At 41.8% G+C, this 26,483-nt stretch overlaps 3 protein-coding genes and 1 pseudogene across 3 annotated transcripts in view; 1 reads left to right on the forward strand and 3 right to left on the reverse strand.

Moving 5' to 3' along the window:
* znf1035 (zinc finger protein 1035) overlaps positions 1-6,671 on the reverse strand; it is a 95,570-nt gene extending 88,899 nt beyond the window's left edge. Inside the window, 1 exon segment of the mRNA XM_029647462.2 lies at positions 6,467-6,671. The gene's annotated coding sequence lies outside the window, so the exon portion shown is untranslated.
* On the forward strand, positions 1,641-3,178 carry LOC115118761 (zinc finger BED domain-containing protein 4-like; annotated as a pseudogene).
* Positions 6,672-11,780: 5,109 nt separating the features above from the next.
* si:dkeyp-84f3.5 (uncharacterized protein LOC334144 homolog) lies at positions 11,781-19,789 on the reverse strand. Its single transcript, XM_029647461.2, has 2 exons — positions 19,642-19,789; positions 11,781-15,199 (listed from the first exon to the last, which is right to left on the reverse strand). Exon 2 carries the CDS (start codon positions 15,097-15,099, stop codon positions 13,024-13,026), a length of 2,076 nt encoding a protein of 691 aa, XP_029503321.2. The 5' UTR covers positions 15,100-15,199; positions 19,642-19,789; the 3' UTR covers positions 11,781-13,023.
* Positions 19,790-23,135: 3,346 nt separating this feature from the next.
* On the reverse strand, positions 23,136-25,961 carry fpr1 (formyl peptide receptor 1). The gene is made up of 2 exons (XM_029647459.1): positions 25,858-25,961; positions 23,136-24,965 (listed from the first exon to the last, which is right to left on the reverse strand). Exon 2 carries the CDS (start codon positions 24,950-24,952, stop codon positions 23,807-23,809), a length of 1,146 nt encoding a protein of 381 aa, XP_029503319.1. The 5' UTR covers positions 24,953-24,965; positions 25,858-25,961; the 3' UTR covers positions 23,136-23,806.
* Positions 25,962-26,483: the final 522 nt, after the last annotated feature.

Genomic DNA, 26,483 nt, shown 5'->3' on the forward strand with positions numbered 1-26,483 from the left:
CACAGGACAAGTTGAGCCCAAAAATGTATTGTATGCTTCTGCATAAATTATGTAACATGCCAGGGAGATATGTATACTGTAGCTAAGAAAGTAATTAGAGATCAACCGATTAATCGGAATGGCCGATTTCAAGTTTTCATAACAATCGGAAATCAGTATTTGGCCAATTTTTTTACACCTTTATTTAACTAGGCAAGTCAGTTAAGAACAGTGGGTTAACTGCCTCGTTCAGGGGCAGAACGACAGATTTTTACCTTGTCAGCTCGGGGGATTCAATTTTGCAACCTTACAGTTAACTAGTCCTACGCTCTAACCACCTGATTACATTGCACTCCAAGAGGAGCCTGCCTGTTATGCGAATGCAGTAAGCCAAGGTAAGTTGCTAGCTAGCATTAAACTTATCTTATGAAAAACAATCAATCATAATCACTAGTTAACTACACATGGTTGACGATATTACTAATTTATATAGCGTGTCCTGCATTGCATATAATCGATGCGGTGCCATTCATGAAAACGACTGTCGTTGCTCCAACGTGTACCTAACCATAAACACCAATGCCTTTCTTAAAATCAATACACAAGTATACATTTTTAAACCTGAATATTTAGCTAACAGAAATCCAGGTTAGCAGGCAATATTAACCAAGTGAAATTGTCACTTCTCTTGCGTTCACTGCAAGCAGAGTCAGGGTACATGCAACAGTTTGGGCCGCCTGGCTCTTTGCGAACTAATTTGCCAGAATTTTACGTAATTATGACATAGCATTGAAGGTTGTGCAATGTAACAGGAATATTTAGACTCATGGATGCCACCCGTTAAATAAAATACAGAACGGAATAAAAGTTTTGTTTTCGAGGTGATAGTTTCCGGATTTGACCGAAGGCTCGTATTTCTGTGTGTTTATTATGGTTAAGTCTATGATTTGATATTTGATAGAGCAGTCTGACTGAGAGGTGGTAGGCAGCAGCAGGCTCGTAATAGTCAAAGGTATATGGTTTAGAGAGAAAATAGTTGACATGTTATAATTCCTGTAATAACTTGCGGCTGAACTTGAAAGGGGTTCCTTCGTTATTTTACCGTTCATGTCTTCCATAGAGAATGTCTTGATCTACTTAAAATATGGTCTGTGTTTCGTGATGGCTTAAACCGCCTCGGCGTTTTGATACCCATGTAAATCTCACCAGGATAAGGTAATGTTTGTCAAGAAATTTTCATAAATCCACACTACAAAAAAAAAAAGATCTTTGCTTATATTTAGCAAATATTGATCAGAGTTACCTTGTCCTATGGATATCTAAACAGTTAAAAAAATCAGCAAGGTGGTGTAAGCCTACACGAAACAGAGACCTTATTTTAAGTAAATCTAAAAATATCCTATGGAATAAATTAATGAAGGAACCGCTTTTCAGATTTTGCTAGAAGGGGTCATGGGAATTATGACTCGCACTTTTGGTAGTCAATTCTTACCATTCCCATTATTAAAATAAGATTTCCTGCATATAGAAATTAGAGTTTGTTTTCAACATTCATTACAGATAACTTAAACTCTATTTTTATTCAAACAGTTGAGAGTATTTGTCTCCTAAGCAGACTCTTCAGTATCATTGTCACTTCAGAGCTCTGTGTGTGTTTACAGATGGCAGAGAATGGCAGAGCACCAGTGTGGGACTATTACATGGAGTTGGCATCAGGGAAAGCAAGGTGTCTTACTTGTGATAAAGATGTACGCATGGGGTCAGCAACGGCTAAATAAAAAAATACCACAGACCTGTGGAATCACCTTAAAGAACAACCATCCAAAAGCCCATAAGAAAGCAATGATGAAAAAAGCAAACGCTAATTCTTCACAAGGAAAAAGTGATACAGACATCGCAGGCTACAATCGTACAACTTTTTAATAAGCAACCAAAATGGCAGGACAAAGATCCAAGGGCTAAGAAGATGGATGTAGCAATTATTGAGATGATTGACACTGACATCCAGCCATTCACAGTGGTGTCTCACGTTGGTTTTCAGCGGCTGATTACTCTTGCTGAACTCCGGTACAGATGAAAAAATATTTAGCACAGAAATGCAAGATAAAACACATGAAAGAGTTGTGATGAAAGTGAAGAATCTGGTGGCACCAGTCAACGCTCCACACATGGCATTCACAACTGACTGCTGGTCAGGCACTACAGAGTCCCTGATGAGCCTTACTGGACATTTCATTGACAATGTTTGGACAAGAAAGCAGGTTGTGCTGAATTTCAAGACTATGAATGGATCACACACAGGAAACTACATCAGAGAGATGTTTTTGACCATGTTGGAATACTGGGAAATCCACACAGAACGTGTAGTGCTGGTCCTCAGGGACAGTGGGGCAAACATGGTGAAAGGTATGAGACTGGCAGAGCTTCCAGACTTCAGCTGCAGTGCACACATCCTACAGCTTGTAATCAATGATGGCCTATCCAGTCAGAGCTGTGCTAGACATTATTGCCATGTTGAAGAGCTGTACTGGCCAAACAAAGGCTGAGGGCCATTCAGGAAGAGCTTGGCCTTCCCAAACACATGATCAACAAGCAGTTCAAACTCGCTGGAACTCAACACTACACATGTTGCAGAGGATGTTTGAACAGAGGCGTGCATTGAATGTGTATGCAGGTGAATACGGACACATCAGCAGTTTGTCTGCTGCACAATGGGACATTGTCTCTAACCTAATTGAGACTCTGGCACCTATGGAGGTGGTGACACTGGAGATGAGCCACTCCAACTCTACAGCAGCATGCATCATCCCCAGTGTGTCGGTGCTGAAGCTGATGCTACAGCAGAAGGGTTCTTCTACTCAAGGCATCAACACTTTATGGAAGACCATGTTGGACAGTCTGACAAGGAGGTTCTCCAAGGCCGAGGAGACAAAGTGCCTGGTGCTGGCAACTGTCCTGGATCCACATTACAAGAGCTATGCCTTCACCTCAGGGACAGCACTAGAGAAAACAAAAGAGTGGCTGAAGGAGGAGTCTGACCTACTAAGGAAACCAAATCCCAGAGCCACAGAAGATGGAGCGAGTGAAGAGGAGGACCCAGATCCAGGTACAAAAGAGCAGAGTCCAGGTAGATCAGCCACCCAGTCTGGTGGACAGCCTCTACGCTAGAATCTTTGGAAGCCAAGAGGGCAGGGCTGAAGTCCAGTGCAGTTTTGAAATTGAGTTGGAGCGTTACCTCAGAGCCCGTCATTGACAGAAAGAGCGGCTTGCCTTTGGAGTGGTGGAAGCAGAATGAGTACAGACTTCAATCACTCGCTCCACTGGCAAAGAAGTTTCTCTGTCCCCCACCTTCTTCAGTCCCAAGCGAGAGTGTTCAGTGAGGTGGGGATCATTTATGATAAGTGGAGAAGCAGACTGACAGGGGACCATGCAGACAAGCTCTGCTTTCTGCACTACAACCTAAAACTTCTTAACTGGGAATATTGAAGACCCATGAAAGCTGGTGGTTCGTTTTAACATATGTTCTCATGTTATGAGACTAACTTGATTTTATTTATGTATTACATTAAGTTAAAATAAGTGTTCATTGTTCACTCAGTATTGTTGAAATTGTCATTATTACAAAACTGTGTGTATATATAAATATATATATAAAAAATAAATTGGCTGATTAATCGGTATCTGCTTTTTTGGTCCTCCAATAATTGGTATCGGCGTTGAAAAATCATAATCGATCGACCTCTAAAAGGAATACTAAGTGTATGTTGTGTAGTAAGCTGTTAGTAGCCCAGGGGCGTCACCCTAATAATTTGGTTTATTCACCACTCTTAATTCCACCTACTGTTCTGACTTGGTGGTGCACATGTAGCCTATAGCCTGTTTTAGAGAAAAGTCACCATTGAATATTGTAAGTTTTCATTGTCTGCTTATAACCCCCTTTATTTATCCTGTAGTTCTGACTTGGTGTACAGGGAGAACACTGTAAGAAAGGTCCATGGTCTGAATTCTGTCGCTATACATTTCAAAGTGCTGAACAAATAGTTACATTGACTACATCCGTCCTAGCTCGCACATTAATGTCTTAAAATCGCAATTACGGATTGCCTCTTATCCGCTTGTTGTCCCCTTATGCCATGGTTTGTACATCTCAGTTGTCAATAGAAAAGCAAGTCAGCCATATTAGCAGTTTTTTTTAAAGGCAGTAAATTAGGCTGAATTATCTGTTTCGCTGCCAGACAAGGTTCCGCTGATAGTCAGGTGTTGCAGTGGTACGGTGTTGGGACTGCAGTTGGGACAGCTTTCTGTAGGCCTTAACAGTTTGTGGGAACCGTTTGTCACCGTTATAGTGCAATGTATTGTTTACTCATGCATTGAAGGAAAAAAAATTGCCCCACCAAGATTTACATGCTAAATTCGCCACTGCGTATAAGATGGAAGTCCACTGGGTGAACGAGCAAGACAAAAGATGTAAGTGGCTTTGAGTTGGTCAAGAACGGCAACGCTGCTGGGTTTTTCACGCTCAAAACTCTCCCGTGTGTATCAATTATGGTTTACCACCCAAAGGACATCCAGGCAACTAAAATCAAAGATTATTTGTCACGTGAGCTGAATACAACAGGTGTAGACCTTACAGTGAAATGCTTACTTACAGGCTCTAACCAATAGTGCAAAAAGGTATTAGGTAGACAATAGGTAGGTAAAGAAATAAAACAGTAAAAAGACAGGTTATATACAGTAGCGAGGCTACATACAGACACCGGTTAGTCAGGCTGATTGAGATAGTCTGTGCATGTAGATATGGTTAAAGTGACTATACATATATGATGAACAGAGAGTAGCAGTTGCGTAAAAGAGGGGTTGGAGGGTGGGAAACAATGCAGATAGCCCAGTTAGCCAATGTGCGGGAGCACTGGTTGGTCAGCGCAATTGAGGTAGTATGTACATGAATGTATAGTTAAAGTGACTATGCATATATGATAAACAGAGAGTATCAGCAGCGTAAAAATAGGGGTTGGGGGGTGGCACACAATGCAAATAGTCCGGGTAGCCATTTGATTACCTGTTCAGGAGTCTTATGGCTTGGGGTTAAAAACGGTTGAAAAGCATTTTTGTCCTAGACTTGGCACTCCAGTACCGCGTGCCATCATGCAGTAGTAGAGAGAAGAGTCTATGACTGGGGTGGCTGGGGTCTTTGACAATTTTTTACCCAATAGGCTCAGACTTGTTTCCATCTACGCAAGTTGGCACCCTTGTCCCACTGGGCCATGGCACCGACGTATCTACTCTATCTACTCTGACATGGAGTGTATACGCCTGGTATAACATCAAGGTGTATACAACTAGTTTAACACGGGTGTTGAAGCAGAAAAGCAGCATGAACGTATCTGCACTATTTATCAAGCGAGTTAACCTGCATACTCAGAAACACAATTTTATAATGGCAGGAGTGTTTGATTTCCTTACATTAACATCATAACATCAATAATGTAACTTGGGGTAGTAACAGGGTAGTAACTAGGCCTACCCTATATGTGACAACAAAAATATGTTCCCGCTTTCTACATGCAGAAATAAGATATCATTTGGCTAGAATCAGTTGAGGTTGTCTACTGCCAAAAATAAATGGAATTTACTACAATAATCCCAGTGTAGCAGCATTTCCATCACACATCAACCTACATGGGTTGCAAGTTCAACATGTACCCATGCCTATCTCTACCTCCCAAACATTGAGGAAACGTGAAACTTGATCGAAGTAAATTGATTTAGCTATTATCTGGTTAACAGTACAAGGAATAAGGAATTGAGTGCCGGTTAACATAAACTATGCATGATATTATGCATTTAATTACCTCGCTAGTTACAGGTCACGTCAATGTGCCATTCAGGGGTGTCTTCATTACGTCTTACAACTTTAACAGTTTACAGTTTAAGAACCAAAAGGAACGGTGAGGGCCCAACTGAAGTTGAAAAATGTTGAGTTGGAGTGAACGGTTTCAAACGGTTTGCAACATAATCGGCGTAATTAATATACCCCAGGTAGGTTTGTATTGAATTGCTAATGTACTTTTACTAGCAACTACAATAACGTTAGACCTTACCTACTGCCACTGGGCACACACCGGTTAAATCAACGTTGTTTCCACGTAATTTCAGTGAAATTACAGTAAAATCACGTTCAACCAACGTGGAATGTACGCTGAATTGACGTATGGTCTATGCCCAGTGGGTAGGGGTGAAGCCCCAGCCAGGTCGTCAGAAAGCAGAATGTCTGAAGAAGCATGCATTTAACTAACCACTCAAACCAAATAACTCGAAATAATGTTTTCCTGCCAGTGGAAAGGGTGGCATCCCTTGCAATGCTTAAAATGTGCTTATGTTCGCTTGGCAATTATCATCTACTGCCTCCAGGCAGGCTAGCTAACTAGCTACTACCACATAAACTACAATGGTTCTAATCTAGAACTCAATTCAGAACCGCACTCACCAGGCAACGCAGTTTTGCGTACCGCCGTCCTGACTCCTGTTGTTATCTACGGTCCCACGATGCTTTAGGTTACTACCTAGCTAGACATTTCCGTGAACATATTGATAATTTGGTCGTTTTTCAGAAATATATATTTTTCTTGTTTTTCTCTTTATCGAATCACACAATGTGCCCGAACCCCGGGAACATTTATGACTCTATGCTATTAGAACCAATGAAAAGGAAGGAGAACCTTGCAAGTACCCGCCCTGCACGTTCTATGGCTGCGCAGTACAGCTTCTGCGCACATCCTGCCGCGTGCATCAAGGCTTCTGTGTGATCACTATGCGCGCAGGACGACGGCTGCTACTGCGGCGAGTGCCATGACTCCGTTCGCTCAAAAGCAGGCGACGACTCTGCTGTCCTGTGTTGCTCTGCCCACTTATGTTGTTATTAAGAACCTATGTGTAATCCCACCTCAATTTCAGAGCAGCCCTTAGGTTGGTCTACATAGTAGAACAACAACCAGCAGTTTCCCTGCTTTAGGTCTGCCCTGGATTGCTTCTGCCTAGTTGCCACCATCTTGGTTGCAAGAATCAAGAAGGACTGGAGACAAAATGGTGGCTTTGTTTTTTTTAACGGGCTCCAGCAACGGCACCACTTTAAATCATACCAGTGAAGTGAAATAGCAAAATTACATGCCATGCCCTAGTAAGGACAGTATTTCAAGCATATAGTAGAATTTGTACAAAAAAGAAAGGGAAACCACTCATGTCTTCTATGAGCAAGCCTAGGCCACATGTAAGAGCCTTACCATAGACCAGTTACTGCTATTCACTGTCTTTTGGGGTATGTTTATTCCAAAACCAACTGCAAATCCATGATATTTAACCAAGCAATAAGTTGGAATGGTGCTATTGATAAGATAACGTCTACATTAAGGGTTGAGAACATCATGGGTTGTCAAGGACCTGTACACACCACTCTTTAACCAACAACTAAGCTACCCCTTAATGTAAAGCATTCTTCTGTCAAATCAATCCAGTTAAGAACTAAGCCTATTGGGTTTGGTAAATAAAACTAGACTCTCTTCCTAAGATACAAATTTAGGGCCAATATATGGCATAAACAATAGGAATTGTGTAATACTATATGTAACTCCAATGAAACGATAGCCAGTGGTATGACCGGAGATAGTTTGGACTGTATGGTTCTGCAAACCAATATGCCATTTACAGGTGATTTAAGAGGAAACAAATCTTGAGTCAATCTATCCTTAGAAGCTGGTTTGACAAGGCCACAAAGTGGACATATTCATGAACAAGGTGAGATCTGTAAGAGGTTCAATGATGAATGTGTCTATTGGACAAATAACGCAAGGCAGGTAAAACGGGAGGAGCTGATGTGTTCAATGCAAGTAACAAATGCACTTTTCATACTAATCATAGAATGCACAGTGCATCACGTCACCAGTAGGTTGCAGTCGTGCTGCAGAACTGCTATCCACATTTGTTTTTTTGCTCTAACCCGGAGGTCAGCATGTACCTTGGGTATGGACATCATGAGGGACAATGACACAAATAAATGTAACATCAGTAAAAAATTAAAAAAATACAGGCCTACAAGCAAACTGTCACCATCATATGGATGAAACCGCTTGATTGAATTTGGGTACAGTAAGTTAAAGTGGGTGCATCCATGATGATCAGCATAGCTTCTTGGAATGAAATGTGCTTTTGACTGATCATGTGGAGAAAACCAACTCTTTCTTGACTCACTACCAATTGATTATCGGTGTAAAGACAGGTCTCAAAGTTCATACAAGCTAACCAATGATTGTAGAAAAGTAAATAAGGTTACTCAGCCTTGAGATCCATACCCTTAAAACAAATGTCTCTGTAAGTCTCCCATTGGCGTTAATGAATGATTTACTTGAAAGTCTAATTTGTGGATTTAGCACATGGGGGTGTGTGAAACTCACTCCTCAGCTTGAACTATCCCCACTTGCGCCAGTGAATAGTTAGCTTTTTGCATGGTGCCAACTGGTAAGACACTTCAGGAGGGCAGTCACGTGGGATAGCAAGGCAGGTATCCTGGGAGCCTCGTGTGAGCCAAATCAGGAGAAAGTGGTACTCGTCCTTTACAATAGTGCCGTGACACAGGTCTATAGTTGCACTGGGGTCACTATTGAGTAAGTTTGATGGGTGAGCGTAGCACATGGGCATGTGTGAAAATTACTCTCAGCCTGAAGTGTCCTCACTTCTGCCAGCAAATATATATTATTTTGTAATCCTCCAACTGGTAAGACACTTCAGGAGGGCTAGTAAGTGTGCTAGTAAGGCAAAGGTCTGAGCCTCTGTGCAAGCCTAATCAGGAGAAATTCGTGCTCACTTACACGTCCTTTACATAGACACTTATGTAGCCGATGTGGAATCGCTAGCTAGTTGGTGGTGAGCTAGTCAGTCCATCATGCAAGTGTTGCGGTTGTTGTTTCCCTTGCTTTGCACAGGACATTCATTGCTTTTGGGAAGCAATAGGTAATGCTCCAGGACTTGATTTCATCCGGTATGTCAATGAGTCATGTGCGCGGACCTTTGCGGCTGTGGAAACAATGGCCCTGTTCCTCTGCTCAGAATGGCATTTTCCAGAATGGAAAGTACATTAGCAATTCAATACAAACCTACCTGGGGTATATCAATTACGCCGATTCTGTTGCAAACCGTTTGAAACCGTTCACTCCAACTCAACATTTTTCAACTTCAGTTGGGCCCTCACCGTTCCTTTTGGTTCTTAAACGGTAAACTGTTAAAGTTGTAAGACTTAATGAAGACACCCCTGGATGGCACATTGACGTGACCTGTAACTAGCGAGGTAATTAAATGCATAATATCATGCATAGTTTATGTTAACCGGCACTCAATTCCTTATTCCGGGTACTGTTAACCAGATAATAGCTAAATCAATTCAGTGCAAAGGACAGTGACGCTTTTCATAACCTTGTCCCCAGGCTATTGCGCAAACTGCATCGAAGCCTGGGATATGAACGGTTCAGTGACTTGAGTTAAGTATTTGTCATCATTTAATTTGAGCAAATCACACGACTGCGAGGTTATGGGGAAGTGTTTGTGGAAGATGATTGGTTGGTAGATTAAGCAGATTTAACCAATCAATGCCTTTGCACTGGTAGTTTCTCCCGGTCTTTCTGTATTGGCTAACGAAGGCCAAGTTTGACTCGTTGATCCACCAGACTGAGCATTTGGGAAGACGTTTCTGGAACAAGATCACGCTGGTCATAAAGAGGCAATCCCCCCCCCCCCAAAGACACCTCTATCCTTCTGGCTACATGATTCTGAACAAGTCTGATCTATTGAATTGCTTGTGTTCAACACAGATCCATCCTGTGCTCTTCACAGATGAAAGCAGGTTCACACTGAGCACATGTGACAGACGTGACAGTCTGGAGACGCCGTGGACAACGTTCTGCTGCCTAAAACATCCTCCAGCATGACCGGTTTGGCGGTGGCCATGATGTATGTTTCTTTATAGTCGAGAGACTACATCCTATCTTATACACTGCTCAAAAAAATAAAGGGAACACTTAAACAACACAATGTAACTCCAAGTCAATCACACTTCTGTGAAATCAAACTGTCCACTTAGGAAGCAACACTGTTTGACAATAAATTTCACATAATGTTGTGCAAATGGAATAGACAACAGGTGGAAAATATAGGCAATTAGCAAGACACCCCCAATAAAGGAGTGGCTCTGCAGGTGGTGACGAGACCACTTCTCAGTTCCTATGCTTCCTGGCTGATGTTTTGGTCACTTTTGAATGCTGGCGGTGCTTTCACTCTAGTGGTAGCATGAGACGGAGTCTACAACCCACACAAGTGGCTCAGGTAGTGCAGCTCATCCAGGATGGCACATCAATGTGAGCTGTGGCAAGAAGGTTTGCTGTGTCTGTCAGCGTAGTGTCCAGAGCATGGAGGCGCTACCAGGAGACAGGCCAGTACATCAGGAGACGTGGAGGAGGGCAACAACCCAGCAGCAGGACCGCTACCTCCGCCTTTATGCAAGGAGGAGCACTGCCAGAGCCCTGCAAAATGACCTCCAGCAGGCCACAAATGTGCATGCGTCTGCTCAAACGGTCAGAAACAGACTCCATGAGGGCCCGACGTCCACAGGTGGGGGTTGTGCTTACAGCCCAACACCGTGCAGGACGTTTGGCATTTGCCAGAGAACACCAAGATTGGCAAATTCGCCACTGGTGTCCTGTGCTCTTCACAGATGAAAGCAGGTTCACACTGAGCACATGTGACAGACGTGACAGTCTGGAGACGCCGTGGAGAACGTTCTGCTGCCTGCAACATCCTCCAGCATGACCGGTTTGGCGGTGGGTCAGTCATGGTGTGGGGTGGCATTTCTTTGGGGGGGCCGCACAGCCCTCCATGTGCTCGCCAGAGGTAGCCTGACTGCCATTAGGTACCGAGATGAGATCCTCAGACCCCTTGTGAGACCATATGCTGGTGCGGTTGGCCCTGGGTTCCTCCTAATGCAAGACCTCATGTGGCTGGAGTGTGTCAGAAGTTCCTGCAAGAGGAAGGTATTGATGCTATAGACTGGCCCGCCTGTTCCCCAGACCTGAATCCAATTGAGCACATCTGGGACATCATGTCTCGCTCCATCCACCAACGCCACATTGTACCACAGACTGTCCAGGAGTTGGCGAATGCTTTAGTCCAGGTCTGGGAGGAGATCCCTCAGGAGACCATCCGCCGCCTCATCAGGAGCATGCCCAGGCGTTGTAGGGAGGTCATACAGGCACGTGGAGGCCACACACACTACTAAGCCTCATTTAGACTTGTTTTAAGGACATTACATCAAAGTTGGATCAGCCTGTAGTGTGGTTTTCCACTTTAATTTTGAGTGACTCCAAATCCAGACCTCCATGGGTTGATCAATTTGATTTCCATGGATAATTTTTGTGTGATTTTGTTATCAGCACATTCAACTATGTAAAGAAAAGAGTATTTAATAATAATATTTCATTCATTCAGATCTAGGATGTGTTATTTTAGTGTTCCCTTTATTTTTTGAGCAGTGTATATAATTGATATAAACCATCATCCTGTGGATCTTAGACATGGTGCTTCTCTAATAACTTGAACATTCCAGTGTGTAGGCAACAAAGCACTGGCAGAAAAATATCTAGCCTACCACGAGTTGGAAAGTCACAAAAATGACATTTCCACCATATCACATTCATCATTAGTTGAAAACCATGACTGATGAGTCATTTAAAAAAGGTCAATCTTTGATTTCTTGGAAAAAATACATTTCTTTAAACTTTAATGGCATAAAAAGTCACATTTAAAATCAGGGCCAATACATTTGTTTGGAAGGCAGTAAAGGAAGCAACAGTACCATTTGAAAAGGCTAATTTACATCACAATGCTATGTGTGGCTTGCATTGGAATCACTGGACCTTGTCGTGTCCTAAGGAAAAACATGATCATGCGTTAACAGATCTGTGGCCACCCGGAGGACTGGCAGCAGAAATCATCGAGGGCAGTGGTTCCCAATCTTTTTCGGTTACTGTACCACCAACTGAATTTTGCTCTGCCCAGACAACCCCTGAAGTACCCCCTCATGTGCATTTTACAGTAGGCCTATGGTCTCAAGTACCCCCTGTGGATAGGCTAAGTACTCCCAGAGGTCCTAGTACCCCTCATTGGGAACCACGGATCTAGATAACAGAACCAGTTTGTGAATTGAGAGACATGGCCACAATATAGTGAAAAGATGATACATGAGAAAGCCTTTCAAAATGATACCAACATTCCTGGTCTGGTAGTTGGGGAACATCTCACCTTGACAGGTTTTCTGATCTTGAGAAAGACACCATGGATGTAAAGGCTTGGCAATTGCAAATAAATAATCTCTTAAATAGTTTAAGTGAAATCCCAATGGAAATGCACATGTAAAAAAAAAACATTTCTAATTACTTTACAAAATGGACAGTCATTGTTACCGCAGACCATCTTAACGGTTTGCATGGGTCCATGGGTCTTTAGCAAATTGTGCTCGACTACTAGCTTCAATAATGAGCATATTAAGGCATTATTCCCATGGCATTTCCAGGGGTATTGTCAAAGGTTTAACTGAAGTAACCAAAACAATCTAAAACATTGATACAAAACTAACCTCAAATTCACATGATTGTAGAAAATACATTAAAAAATCTCAGTAATTCCCAGTTCTTAAGTCACCATCTCGATCTATGCAGTGCTACATCAATGTCATCCTACTCTGGTTCAGAATGAATGACCCACCCACCCCAAGAACCATACTGGTTGTAGTTCCTCAAGTCATTGTTAAAAAAAAAAAAAAAATTTAAACACTTGTTCAACTGCTCCATCATCAAGGCAAGAATCCTAACTTGAGACGTGCACGTAACTCGGACTTTCGTAAATCATGAATTGAGGTCTGCATAACAGTGCAACAATATGTGGTATGTGCATTGATCTCAAGTTAGGGTTCGGACCTCCAGATATAAATACCATGCATAGTTTCCATTAGCCAAGGTTATCGGACCCATGAGAACTCTGGTGCTTCAGAAACTTCTGCAAGGAGGAAAAAGTCTCTGTACACTCAGTGCATTCGTACAGCACCTCTGCTGGACCAATTTTTTCACCATTCCCACCCTTGACATCGTCAATGTCCCCATGACCCACTAAATCCTTTACATTGTCTTGGTCAGAGTCCAGGTCTGGATTGGAGTCAGCAGTGGGAGATGCCCGTCCTTCCATGTCCATTTCCCCCCTTGATTGACTTGGGTGAATCTCAAGATGGCGTCCTAGAGCAGAAGAACTCCGGAAGCGACTTGGACAGTGAGGGCACTTAACCATTTCACTACCTGGTTCCCTTTTGTGGTACCGCAAATGCCGTTGGTACACACACAGCAGCCCAAACTTTTTCCCACATTGGTCACACTTGTAGTTCCTCCGTACCTTAGGAGCAGCGGACACTTCTCCAGTAGATGTGGTTTGCTGATCTTCACCATTGTCACTGTCCAATTCTGTAACAACACTGTCTAAAGACTTTTTGGGTTTTATTTTAGATGACACATTCTGTTCCAACACATCAGAATTCAATTGGGAACCACCATCTGGTTTAGAATGCAATGCCAAGTACTTAAGACTTGGCTTCTTCTCTAATTCAGGTTTGTGATACATGGCTATATGCCTCCGGACATCACAGCGTTGTGGAAAATGTTTCCCACAGAGAACACAAGTGTGAAGAGTCCCCTTGTGGGATCTATTGTGCCGAGACAGACTACTTGAGTGACTGAATACACGGTGGCAGTGCTTGCATGGATGTAATTTTGTCCCAGAGCCTTTTTTATAAAGTGGGGGCCTTCCTCCCTTCCTTGCAGGTGCTTTTGTTACGATGCACTCAATGCGAGTATACCTTTGCCACTTTTTTACAACTCTTTGTGACTCTGAATCCTTATTTAACTTGTCAATTTCTTCCTGTGTTTGATGGGTAAGATGATGCTCCTTCAAGTCTGTTAACTGCTGGAAGCGATCTCCACACAAACCACAGCGGTATGGTCTGAAAGAGGATGGTGTTTTGGAATCAGATTTGCCATTTTGGGTCTTCACATCGACAGTTGCGTCACTGCTGTACTGTTTGGTCACATCGGTAGTCGGGGTGCCGCTGCTGTACTGTTTGGTCACATCGGTAGTAGGGGTGCTGCTGCTGTACTGTTTGGTCACATCGGTAGGGGTGCTGTCGCTGTACTCTATGGTATGTGATAGCTCATCTTTCTGAGACTGTTGCTCGATTTTGGATGAAGAGTTCACAGATAATGGTTTGTCTTTGGAATGACTGAGTAAGTGGCTCTGCATGTCGGAGAGCCAGAAAAAACACAGATTACACTTCTTACAGGGATATGTTTTCTGTATTATGTTCTCTTGACTATTGTCTGACTTCCCCATTTGTTTGAACCTCAGCGATCCATGCTGCTCTTTTTGATGTGCATACAGAGTCTCTTGTTTCAGAAAGCGTTTTCCACACTGATCACAGCAGTAAAATATTTCATGGGCATGTTCTTGGAGATGTTCCCTTAGCCTCTCTTTATCTGTGAAGATCTTGCAACACAAGGTGCACTTAAAACCTTGCTCTAAATTCCGATACTGTTGATGGTGTTGTAAACTCAGCTTGTTGTTAAAGGATTTTCCACATGTTTCGCATCGGTACTGTTTTAGAGGAGAGACACTGCGGCACTGGGAGTGAGATACTGTGTTAACACGTAGATCAGTTTTGGCTGGTTTACTTGTAAGTACAATGGTCTTTGAATTCTGATAAGGTGAAGGAGTTGAAGATGGCTGCTTGACAGAAGGGTTGTTTGATGGTCCAGATCTGTCAACCACTATGAAAGTTCCATTTTCATGGAGAGCATACTCACGGGGAACTTGAAACCCATTGGGCAAACTGTCAAGGGAAAATGAATCTGTTCGTTCATAAGTCCTGAGTCGTTCATGAACAGTAATGTGTTTAACCAAGTCAAGGTAGCGCCTGAAGCCATCCCCACATTCTGTGCAGATGAAGGCATCAACATCTGGTTCAGCAGAGCTTACGTAATCCATTAGGGTGTGTTCAATGATCAAAGTTAAATGTTAAACATGGTTAATTCCATTCTTCATGAGCACCTTGTTTTGTAGAACTCTTCCTTTGTCTGGTCAACAACTGAAAGAGAAAAAATAAGTTACTACTTTACCAAACATATGGTGTAGGTGCTGGTCCTGACTAACTATAACAGTTTTATTACAACACCATGAGTAGGAACAAAAATGATTGGATGCTACAAATTTCCAAGCCTCTCCTGCGCTGCAAAGCCTCTCCTATATCAGCTTTCAATTCTGTTAAAAAGGCTGACACCTTTTGAAACAAATTAATTCAGTCACATTCAAATTAGATGGAGACAATTGACACCTGTATTGTCCAGATACTAGCTCTTCCTATTATCAAAACGGCCTAAAAAAAGACCTACCTTGATCGAAACCTTACTTTGCTTCCAATACCCTCAGGTCAACCATTTTGAGAAGCTTTCGCCACACCCAGTAAGGGTTGATGAGTGATCAAGTTTTATGTGACAGTAACTATCAAACACATTTCAGAGATTGGTAGGAAATGGACATACTAATGATTAAAATGATGCTCCTTTTTAACCCAGTCTGATGCAAAACATGAAAGTCCACTTTTTGTAGTAAAAAAAATGTCATCAAACGGGTTTCCCCATGACAAAAGGGAAGTGAATGGTACGCGCACCGTCAATCTTGTAAGCATTTAGACTTGTGCTTTACAGCGCCTTCAAGGCGGCTTTACAGTGAGGTATATGGGACACTTACAGCTTAGACAGAGTAAAAAAAAAATTCAGCAGGTCCATGACAACATTCGTGTCCCTTGAGTGTGGCAAATGTGCGCATCCATTTTGGCTGCATGTCACATCACTTCTATCGTTCACTTCCCGAGATATTTCCATTAGAGGTCGACCGATTAAATCGGAATGGCTGATTAATTAGGGCCGATTTCAAGTTTTCATAACAATCGGAAATCTGTATTTTTGGGCACCGTTTTAGCACCAATTTTTTTTATACCGTCTTTATTTAACGAGGCAAGTCAGTTAAGAACACATTATTTTCAATGACGGCCTAGGAACAGTGGGTTAACTGCCTTGTTCAGGGGCCGAACGACAGATTTTCACCTTATCAGCTCGGGGGATCTAATCTTGCAACCTTACAGTTTACTGGTCCAACGCTATAAACACATGCATCTCATTGCACTCCACAAGGAGACTGCCTGTTACGCGAATGCAGTAAGCCAAGGTAAGTTGCTAGCTAGCATTAAACTTATCTTATAAAAAAACATAAATCATAATCACTAGTTAACTACACATGGTTGATGATATTACAGATTTATCTAGCGTGTCCTGCGTTGCATATAATCGGTGCAGTGCGTATTCGAGAAAAAGGACTGTCGTTGCTCCAACGTGCACCTAACCATAAACATCAATGTATTTTTTTTTAAATCAATACACAGAAGTATACACAGAAGTATATTTATTTTTAAACCTGCATATTTGGCTAAAAGCAGGCCATATTAACCAGGTGAAATTGTGTCACTTCTCTTGCGTTCATTGCACACAGACTCCGGGTATATGCAACAGTTTGGGCTGCCTGGCTCATTGCAAACTAATTTGCCAGAATTTTACGTAATTATGACATAACATTGAAGGTTGTGCAATGTAACAGCAATATTTAGACTTAGGGATGCCATCCGTTAGATAAAATACGGAACGGTTCCATTTTTCACTGAAATAATAAACGTTTTGTTTTCGAAATTATAGTTTCCGGATTCAACCATATTAATGACCTAAGGCTCGTATGTCTGTGTGTTACTATGTTATAATTAAGTCTATGATTTGATAAAGCAGTCTGTCTGAGCAATGGTAGGCACCAGCAGGCTCGTAAGCATTCATTCAAACAGCACTTTCGTGCGTTTTGCCAGCAGCTCTTCGCAATCCTTCAAGCATTGCGCTGTTTATGACTTCAAGCCTATCAACTCCCGAGATTAGGCTGGTGTAACAGATGTGAAATGGCTAGCTAGTTAGCGGGGTGCGCACTAATAGCGTTTCAAACATCACTCGCTCAGACTTGGAGTAGTTGTTCCCCTTGCTCTGCATGGGTAACGCTGCTTCGAGGGTGGCTGTTGTCTATGTGATCCTGGTTCGAGCCCAGGTAGCGGCGAGGAGAGGGATGGAAGCTATACTGTTACACTAGCAATATTAAAGTGCCTATAAGAACATCCAATGGTCAAAGGTATGTGAAATACAAATCGTAGAGAGAGAAATAGTCCTATAATTCCTATAATAACTACATCCTAAAACTTCTTACCTGGGAATATTAAAGACTCATGTTAAAAGGAACTCCCATCTTTCATGTTCTCATATTCTGAGCAAGGAACTTAAACGTTAGCTTTCTTACATGGCACATATTGCACTTTTACTTTCTTCTTCAACACTGTTTTTGCATTACTTAAACCAAATTGAACAGGTTTCATTATTTATTTGAGGATAAATTGATTTTATTGATGCATTATATTAAGTTAAAATAAGTGTTCATTCAGTATTGTTGTAATTGTCATTATTGCAAATAAATAAAACAAAATTGACCGATTAATCGGTATCGGCTTTTTTTGGTCCTCCAATAATAGGTATCGCCGTTGAAAAATCGTAATCGGTCGACCTCTAGTTGTAACGTAACAAAATATGGAAAAGGGGTCTGAATACTTTCCGAATGCACTGTATTTCATCTTTGCGAAGGGTATTCCTCAAGCTCTGTCATTCAAATGTTTTCATAGGTACAAACGATATAGCATGTTACAAAGTAGCGTGTCGTAGCTAAGTTTTAATATATGGGCTGCACTTGTCAGAGACTGGTTCCTATTCACGTTTCACCACCCCCATTTCCATGACGGGTGCTAGCCAGCTAACTAGCTGTGTGAGAGTACTTGACACTGTTCACAGAGGATTAGTGCCACCTGGTATCCTTGGGACATCCCTACGCTAAATCCTACCCATAACCCCTGACCTAACTCGAAACGTATCTGCTTATCTTAAATCGGCGTACAGTCAAAATCGAAGTAAACATGCACCAAATAAAACACTTGGTTTTCTGAGCAATCTTTCGATTTATTAGGACACGTAAACAGCTACAATTGGCTTTCCGGCTGTGTATTTGATCCGAATCAAATAGGCTTTGCAAAAATGAACACTGTCACGCTGCTGGGACGTTTCTTTTTATTATCAATTTCTGCATTTATTTAAGTCCCATCAGGTAGACGGATTTCTAATGTGTCCATGTAAACAGGATTTGACAAATGTATTGTTTAGAACAAACTATTATGTTAATCTGACTATCCACAACAATCGTAGTGTGTGCACATAACCGTGCTCATTTAAGTTTCTCCTTTCAATTGACAACTACCAGAATTTAGTGTCTACAGCCCTACAATCAATGAAAACATATCGAAATAACAAAACATAGAAAACTTGTCCAGTTCATTGTTTTCCAACTGGCTAGCATGATGCAGCTCAGTCTTCAGAGACACATTTTTTTGCTACAATCTCTGCAGTTTATCCTCCTTTCCCTTTAATAACCCCGCCCCCAATAAAAGTTTTGGTTTTCTGGTGCTATGTTATGTGGTGCTTACATTAAATGTTCTTTCCTAAAAATAAATTATGAAATCAGCTTTCTGAGGTACCTTTGTAGAGCTGTTTTAAACACAATCCATACAGATTTTTTAAATATTTTTTATTCCAGCTATAATAATATAAATGTTGGCAGATATATTGGTTATCGTGAACATTTACAAACTAAAAGCAGATCCAAACATCTCATATCGGTCAGGTTCTACCAAATAGCTAAATTTACAGTTCATGGGAACAGTTATGTACAGTTTGTACAGTTATGAAAAATAAGCCAGTAACAGTTGAAAACGCTGATCATTTTTAAAATCATGTAATTTAGCTACCTAAATCAGCTAGCTAGCTATCCATATTAAAAAATACACTAGAAGTGTCCATTTTGAATAAGTTGCGTAGCTACATGAACTGTATTCTTATCTAAACGGGGTTAGCTAGCTAGCTAGATACATTTCACAACCCTGTATGCCCAGATATATTTTTGTATATGAAATAAGTTCACTAGATACCCTTATGACAGTCTGGCCAATGGCCACATCGTCAGTTAGCGATTCTCTGCATGTGTAGAGCCAGAGTTAAAGCATCGTGACAGCTGTCTTGATACCAACAAAATGTCGGGCTGCTGCTCGCCTCCAACTCTACAAAAGTTATTTGGCTAACTACGTTGTTAGAGAGAAAAAAAACAATGTATTTAAACGAAATGCGAACATGTGTGTGAAATGCATTGTATCTGGCTTGTAAGGAGACAACCAGGTGACAGCAGCAAGATAGCTAGCTCAATTCTTCGCTTTTGTTTGCGCAATGATCCCACCGCGACTACTACGTTAGCTAGCGTAGATTGCGCGAGGCCTATCTGACCGTCCATAAAGCTAGCTAGCAAGGTTAGGTATAACTTGTATCGAATCGAACTCTGGAATGTACTTACCACATTTCTAAAGTCCGATTAGGTTAGACTTTCTCTGCCCATTCTTTATATCGCTCCACTTATGTTACATTGTGAATCGTGTTGTATCCACCCAGTTCCCCGCTAGTTAGCCCCATTTTTTCTATATAGTAATTATAAGAATCAGGGGAGGAGAAAGGGGCGGAGACCATCGGCTAGTCTTCTTCGTTTTCTTTGGTATTATGGCGGTCCGCAAACAAATATTATAGGTGAATGCCGTCACCTACTGTATTGGCTGTGTATCACCCTTCTATTTTGTAGTATGAATGTATTATCTTTGTCAAAAATTGCCCTACCAACTAACCCTGTACTCATTAAAACCTCACCACTATTCCACTACATTGGCCCTATCTGATCCTACATGGGGGCCAGCAGCCTGGGAGGACAGGACACTATTGTTCAAAACATCTGTGACTCTTCTGCCGTAAAATCTTGTGCACCTAAGTGCTTCTCAGCAGCTGCCACCAGAACATCTATCCTCTGTAATTTACATTCCATTCCTGCGGTACAATTGCCAACCATGGCCATGAATGCCCAAAAAAATCTACCTTACTGAAGCACATGTAATTCTTATCACTCTCTATTGGCCTCAGCCTACTCACATGGATCAATCTTCCTCTATTACTCTCTTCACAGCCTCAGCATACAACACCTGCACTACTCTGATGCTGGCAAACTCAAACTGCCTTTCTCTCACCGGGCACCTCTGATCTCCAGCACCATTGGTACCTCTACAGTTTACACACACAACTTTTTCCACCGATACTACAGATTCCTTTGTCTCATGTCCTCCTGCACACTTCGCACATCGAGGAATCTCCCTCCTACACACTGCTGCCACATGACCATAAGCTTGACACCTAAAACACCGTAATGGATTTAGGAAAAAAGCTAACAAGGGATAACTGACACATATAACCTCTGCATCAAAACTCAGTACAGACAGTGTCTTCTTTGTTTCACCACTTTATCCACCGGGTCTGCGTCACACCAAACAAATCTTCATCTCCAGTTGATCCACTTAATACTTAACGCCACTCCAGTTATCACTCTTTTTAACAGCGCCCTGTTCCAGAGACGAAAACAAGTCACAGTTCTTGTACCCAGTCGTATGGTGCGGATCGCATGCTCCCTCTGGAAGGCAGAAACGCAAAAAATGTGCACGATTCCACTGTGAGTCACTTAAACCGACCCAACATTCCCCAACCTCTTTACCACCCAACCTGACACCACATATTGATCTGCCAGAAGGCAAGGATCCATTCTCTCCAAAAATATCACTCCCACTGGGCCAGAATCTTCTTTGTCATAATCACAATGAGGATTAAACTCTACGCTCTTCACCGCACCTGCCACCGCAGTTAATTCATCCTCACACTGGTCAGATTCAATTTCCTTCTGTAGCTCTTCCAAAAGTTCTGTGTGATCTACCTTTCCATGTTCATTCAAAACATGTTCCACTTTTCTCCTTTTTTCCCTGACCGCCATATTCTCCTTCATCAGATCTTCCAGATGGCTTGTGCATGTCCCCATTCCAAATGTACTTATAATACACTACTGTATATATACAAAAGTCTGTGAACACCCCTTGAAATGAGTAGATTCTGCTATTTCAGCCACACCCGTTGCTGGCAAGTATATTAAATCGAGCACACTGTCATGCAATCTCAATAGACAAACATTGGCAGTAGAATGGCCTTAGTGACTTTCAACATGGCACAATCATAGTATGCCACCTTTCCAACAAGTCAGTTTGTCAAATTTCTGCCCCTGTTAACTGTAAGTGCTGTTATTGTGAAGTTGAAACGTCTAGGAGCAACAACGGCTTAGCTGCGAAGTGGTAGGCCAAACAATCTCACAGAACGGGACTGCTGAGTGCTGAAGTGTAACGTGTAAACATTGTCTGTCCTCAGTTAAACACTCACTACAGACTTCTAAACTGCCTCTGGAAGCAACATCAGCACAACAACTGTTTGTCGGGAGCTTCATTAAATGTGTTTCCATGGCCGACAATCTGCACACAAGCCTAATATCACCATGCGCAATGCCAAGCGTCGGCTGGAGTTGTGTAAAGCTCGCCACCATTGGACTCTGGAGCAGTAGCAACGCGTTCTCTGCAGTGATGAATAACTCTTCCCCATCTGGAGAGTCCAATGGACAAATCTGGGCTGCCAGGAGAACACTACCTGCCCGAATAGATAGTGCCAACTGTAAATTTTAGTGGTGGAGAAATAATGGTCTGGGGCTGTTTTTCATAGTTCGGGCTAGGCCCCTTAGTTCCAGTGAAGAGAAATCTTAATGCTACAGCATATAAAGACATTTTAGACGATTCTGTGCTTCCAACTTTGTGGCAACAGTTTGGGGAATGCCCTTTCCTGTTTCAGCATAACAATACCCCCGTGCACAAAGCAAGGTCCATACATAAATGATTTGTCGAGGTCGGTGTGGAAGAACAAAGAATGTCCGGCACAGAGCCCTGACCTCAACCACTTCAAACACCTTTGGGATGATTTGGAAGCCAGGTCTAATCCCCAACATCAGTGCCCAATTTAACTAATGCTCTTGTGGCTGAAAGGAAAAAAGTCCCTGCAGCAATGTTTCAACATCTAGTGGAAAGCCTTCCCAGATGAGTGGAGGCTGTTATAGCAGGAAAGGGGGGACCAACTCCAAAATAATGTCGATGATTTTGGAATGAGATGTTCGACGAGCAGGTGTCCACATACTTTTGTAGTATATGTTCCACTTTTCTCAATGTTTTCCTGTCCCCCATCTTACTCCCACCTCATGACCACTCCATAAGCTATTATTTTACCACTCTGTCTTGTAGACTCGTACACTGTGGCTGGGCTGACCACTATTCTTGTGATACATTGTTGCCAAAATGTCAGTTATAGCCTTAACCCTACTGAAGCAGAAATATAGCTAGGTTGACTGAAGTTATAAAAACAGGCTACCTTGAAGGACACCATCATATTTTGCCTGTAGCAAGTTGAACTTCTACAAATGTGAAAGGATTAAAGAGTTGATAATGTCAAACTAAATTCAGTTATGATTAAGGCGTTGATGATGTGGTGGTGGTGATGATGATGATGATCATCATCATGAAAACATTTACTGTTCTAAAGCTGCAAATGCATGAAGTTCAATTGGCCTAGAAATGGTTGGAAAAAAAGGTTTAACCCCAGTTGAAATTAGAGGGGGAATCAAATTGTTAATTGCTTCCTCCATCATTGATATAATGCCATTGGACAGGTCAAAGCAATACAGTATGAATTGATATACAATCTGTAAATTAAAAAACATGTCAGGGATAATCCTAAATAGATAGGGAGGGATTTTTGACACAAAGCGGGGGATTTATTTTCAAAAATACATTTCCATTTAATCTAACTGTGACAGAGCTTTGCTGCCACCATGTGGCAGAGACGGTCATGCCTTCAGGAGATTTCTGGAAAATAGAAATGAATAAGTAGTCATCTATTCAACCATTTAATAACATCATACATACATAAAAATGTATACAAATACAAACATATACATCAAAGTATTAAGGAAAAACAAGATTCCTTCAATAATAAACTATACAAGTTTAAACCACAGATAATAGTCACCTTGTTAAATATTAGCCAATTTTTTTACAAAAACAAGCATGTACAAAAAGTGGCTTTGAATGAAAAGACAGACCATTTATATATTCAGATTGAACAATGACATGTGTGTATCATACAAATTATTCTGATCTTATCCAGTATTCACTATTAACAGTCTACCCCACTTTCAACATTCTCATTAGTAACTGTATTGCTCATACAAAAACAGTGCTGAAATGTGTCCACAGAACCCATAATTTTCTGAGTCACAAAAGATTATTGAAATCAAACTTTTTGATTTGAATTCAGTCCTGGAGATTTACCTTGTTAAAACTGAGTACATGCTCAGCGTTCAAATTCTTAAATCCTGCCTTAAACTTTCCCTTAAACTAAGTGTCGAGCTGTTTGAAAACATTATTGAATTACCTTGATGACAAGGTCCTTCTAATGTTTGTATTTTCTTTGCTTTAAAGGATGTCAATCATGTTATCGTAAAGCCAAAGTCAAATTTCCAGATTATGTGGTCAATAACGTTTTTCTCATTATAATATAAAACCCTATACCTCAGCATCAGAATAGGACTTCTCCTTGCTACGGCTTGTGAGTCCAGAGTTTGTGTAGGTGTGGTTGGACCTTGATACTTCCTCGGTGAAGGCACTCTCCAGAACCGTCAGAATGGACTTGCGCAGCTTCTCCTTGAAGTCCTGGCCCATGAACACGTACAGCAGGGGGTTCAGACAGCTGTTAAGGAAGGCCAGGCTGGTGGCTATGGGGACCCCGATGGTGGTGACGTGGTCTAACGTGTAGCTGAACTCAGCGGCCGCGTTGTTCACCATCTCGATCAGGGACATGATGTGGTAGGGGGCCCAGCACAGGAAGAAAGCTGTGATGACTGCGGCGATGATCTTAAATGGCCGCCCGGAGTGGCTGGCCAGGTTGCGGTTCCTCTTGAGCCGGTGGATGATGACGGCGTAGCAAGTGACGATGATGGCGAAGGGCACCACGAAGCCCAGCAGGAAGCGGGTTACGATCATGGCCTGATGGCGGAACACTCGCAGCTCTGCCACCTCATTTGTGTCATAGTCATCGGAGAAAGCAAAGTTGTTGAAGCAGTTGAGGATTTCTTTGTTCTTGTAGGACGCCCCGATGTCCCGGAAGACAAAGTAAGGGGAGCTGAGGACCAGGGCCCACAGCCAGACACCCAGACTGATACAGGATGCCTTGCGTATGTTCCGATGGTTCTGGGCCCAGACAGGGCGCACCACGGACACACACCTGTCCATGCTGATGACCACCAGGATGTAGACGCTGGCGAACATGTTGAAGAAGCTGATCGTGGAGTTGAGCTTGCACATGAACTTGCCGAAGGGCCAGTGAAAGTCCATGGCCGTGTAGGTCACGCTCAGAGGCAGGAACGCTGTGAAAAGGAAGTCGGCCACAGCCAGGTTGAGGAACCACACCGTGTTGACCGTCTTCTTCATCTTAAATCCCGTCACCCAGATGACAAGTCCATTTCCCAGAACCCCCAGCACGAAGGCCAGGCAGTAAACAATGAGGGACATGAAGTTGAGGGACTGCCGGAGCTCTGCGTGCTCGTCAGGGTAGTCCTCATAGTCATCTGTCGAGTTGCTTGGCGATGAGTCGTTGTGAGACAGCTCTGTCCAGATCTCAGGATACAAAGGAGTTGTGGTTAAGGCCATCATTGTGTTTGAGAACCTGAGAGGGTAAAGAAAAAAATGTTTAATTTTCAGAGAAGATGACAGTTTGATAATATGCAGTAAATTAATTATGTGCAAAGTTGTCTAATCTGCATAAACCATTTAATATTTTCATATTTAGTATGTTCTTCTATTCTTAGGATAAATGACCTTCACCACTCTTCAGGCATGCTGCCTTGCTGTTCTTATTTACATCCCCTAGAGTTCACTGACACACTTCAAATGTGCTGAGAATCATGAATTTAGCAACAAACGTGTTAATTAAGGTATATCTCCTTAACTTGCCCTCACAAGCCACAAAGATAGAACATTTTGGAAACCCCAAGATCATTATAAAACTGGAGAATGTGCACTCTATAATTGTTTTTTTGGGGGGAGTAATTAAGGAAAATGATTTGTTCAGAGTTTCACAGTACAGTTGCCTATCTATGGAATATAACTATGGAATGAGGAAGGAAGGTTTTTCATATAGAATGAAAAAGAAAATGTAATTCAGTTGATATTTCTCATCTAGTTGGATAATGAGTAATATGCCTAGAAAATGCACTGCTTAAGTTACCTATTTATCATGTACGAGTCATTTATTGATTTAGTATTGCTTATTAAAATTGGTTAGGAATTATGGATTCATTCAGTTATTTTTATTACAAATGATTAATAAGTTAATGTTACCCTCAACTGGTATATCATGACCATAAGACATAAGCTACACATACAAATGATATGAATGTAACTGTTGCTCGGGTTGGCTATTTATTTGCAAAGTTTTTAAAACGGATGGTACAGAATTTATATTGTTTCATTCGTTCACCAACTGTTGACGTAGAAGCCTACAAATACCAATGTAATATGATTACTCCAATGAATGATGAAAAATGTTATAGACATACCTTGAATAACGTGTATATTCCAATCAGAACAGGCGAACGGAGTTGTCTCTTCAGCTTGAAGGACGTTGTCTGGAACGAACCCGGTACGACTACACTGATGTAGTCTGGAGTGCAGACTGTGTGGTATCTTGAAGTGTGACGTCAGTTATTCATATGTTCAGCTGGAAGACACAGTTGTATCAGGCACTTCACATGAGATGCTTTTCATTGGAAAATATCCACATTCTGTGCAAGAAACACACAATTCAACACGTAACAAATATACATTTTTAAACAACGTTTGTTGGCTAAGTGTTTGTGTGTAGTACAACGCATTGCTTACCCACAATGACAAAATTAATTGAAATGTTATGACACAGACATCAAGCTATATAGCCTAACTACACAGTTCTCAAAATTAGAATAATTCTGAATCAATTGAATTGCTACCTAGCAGCTACAGTGGTGTTCACGTTTAAAAACCGTGCGTATCATTTTCTCATTATGGAGAAGACTAGTGACGCTATACGACAGTCATCACCGCCACAACTTGTATGACATTCATGATGACTCGTCAACGTTGAATTTTCTGAACAAGTAGCTCCCTTCCTATTCGAAGTCTTTTTAGAGAGTATTAAAAACAATGT

This window comes from Oncorhynchus nerka, linkage group LG3, assembly GCF_034236695.1.
Source record: "Oncorhynchus nerka isolate Pitt River linkage group LG3, Oner_Uvic_2.0, whole genome shotgun sequence".
Classification (NCBI taxonomy): domain Eukaryota; kingdom Metazoa; phylum Chordata; class Actinopteri; order Salmoniformes; family Salmonidae; genus Oncorhynchus; species Oncorhynchus nerka.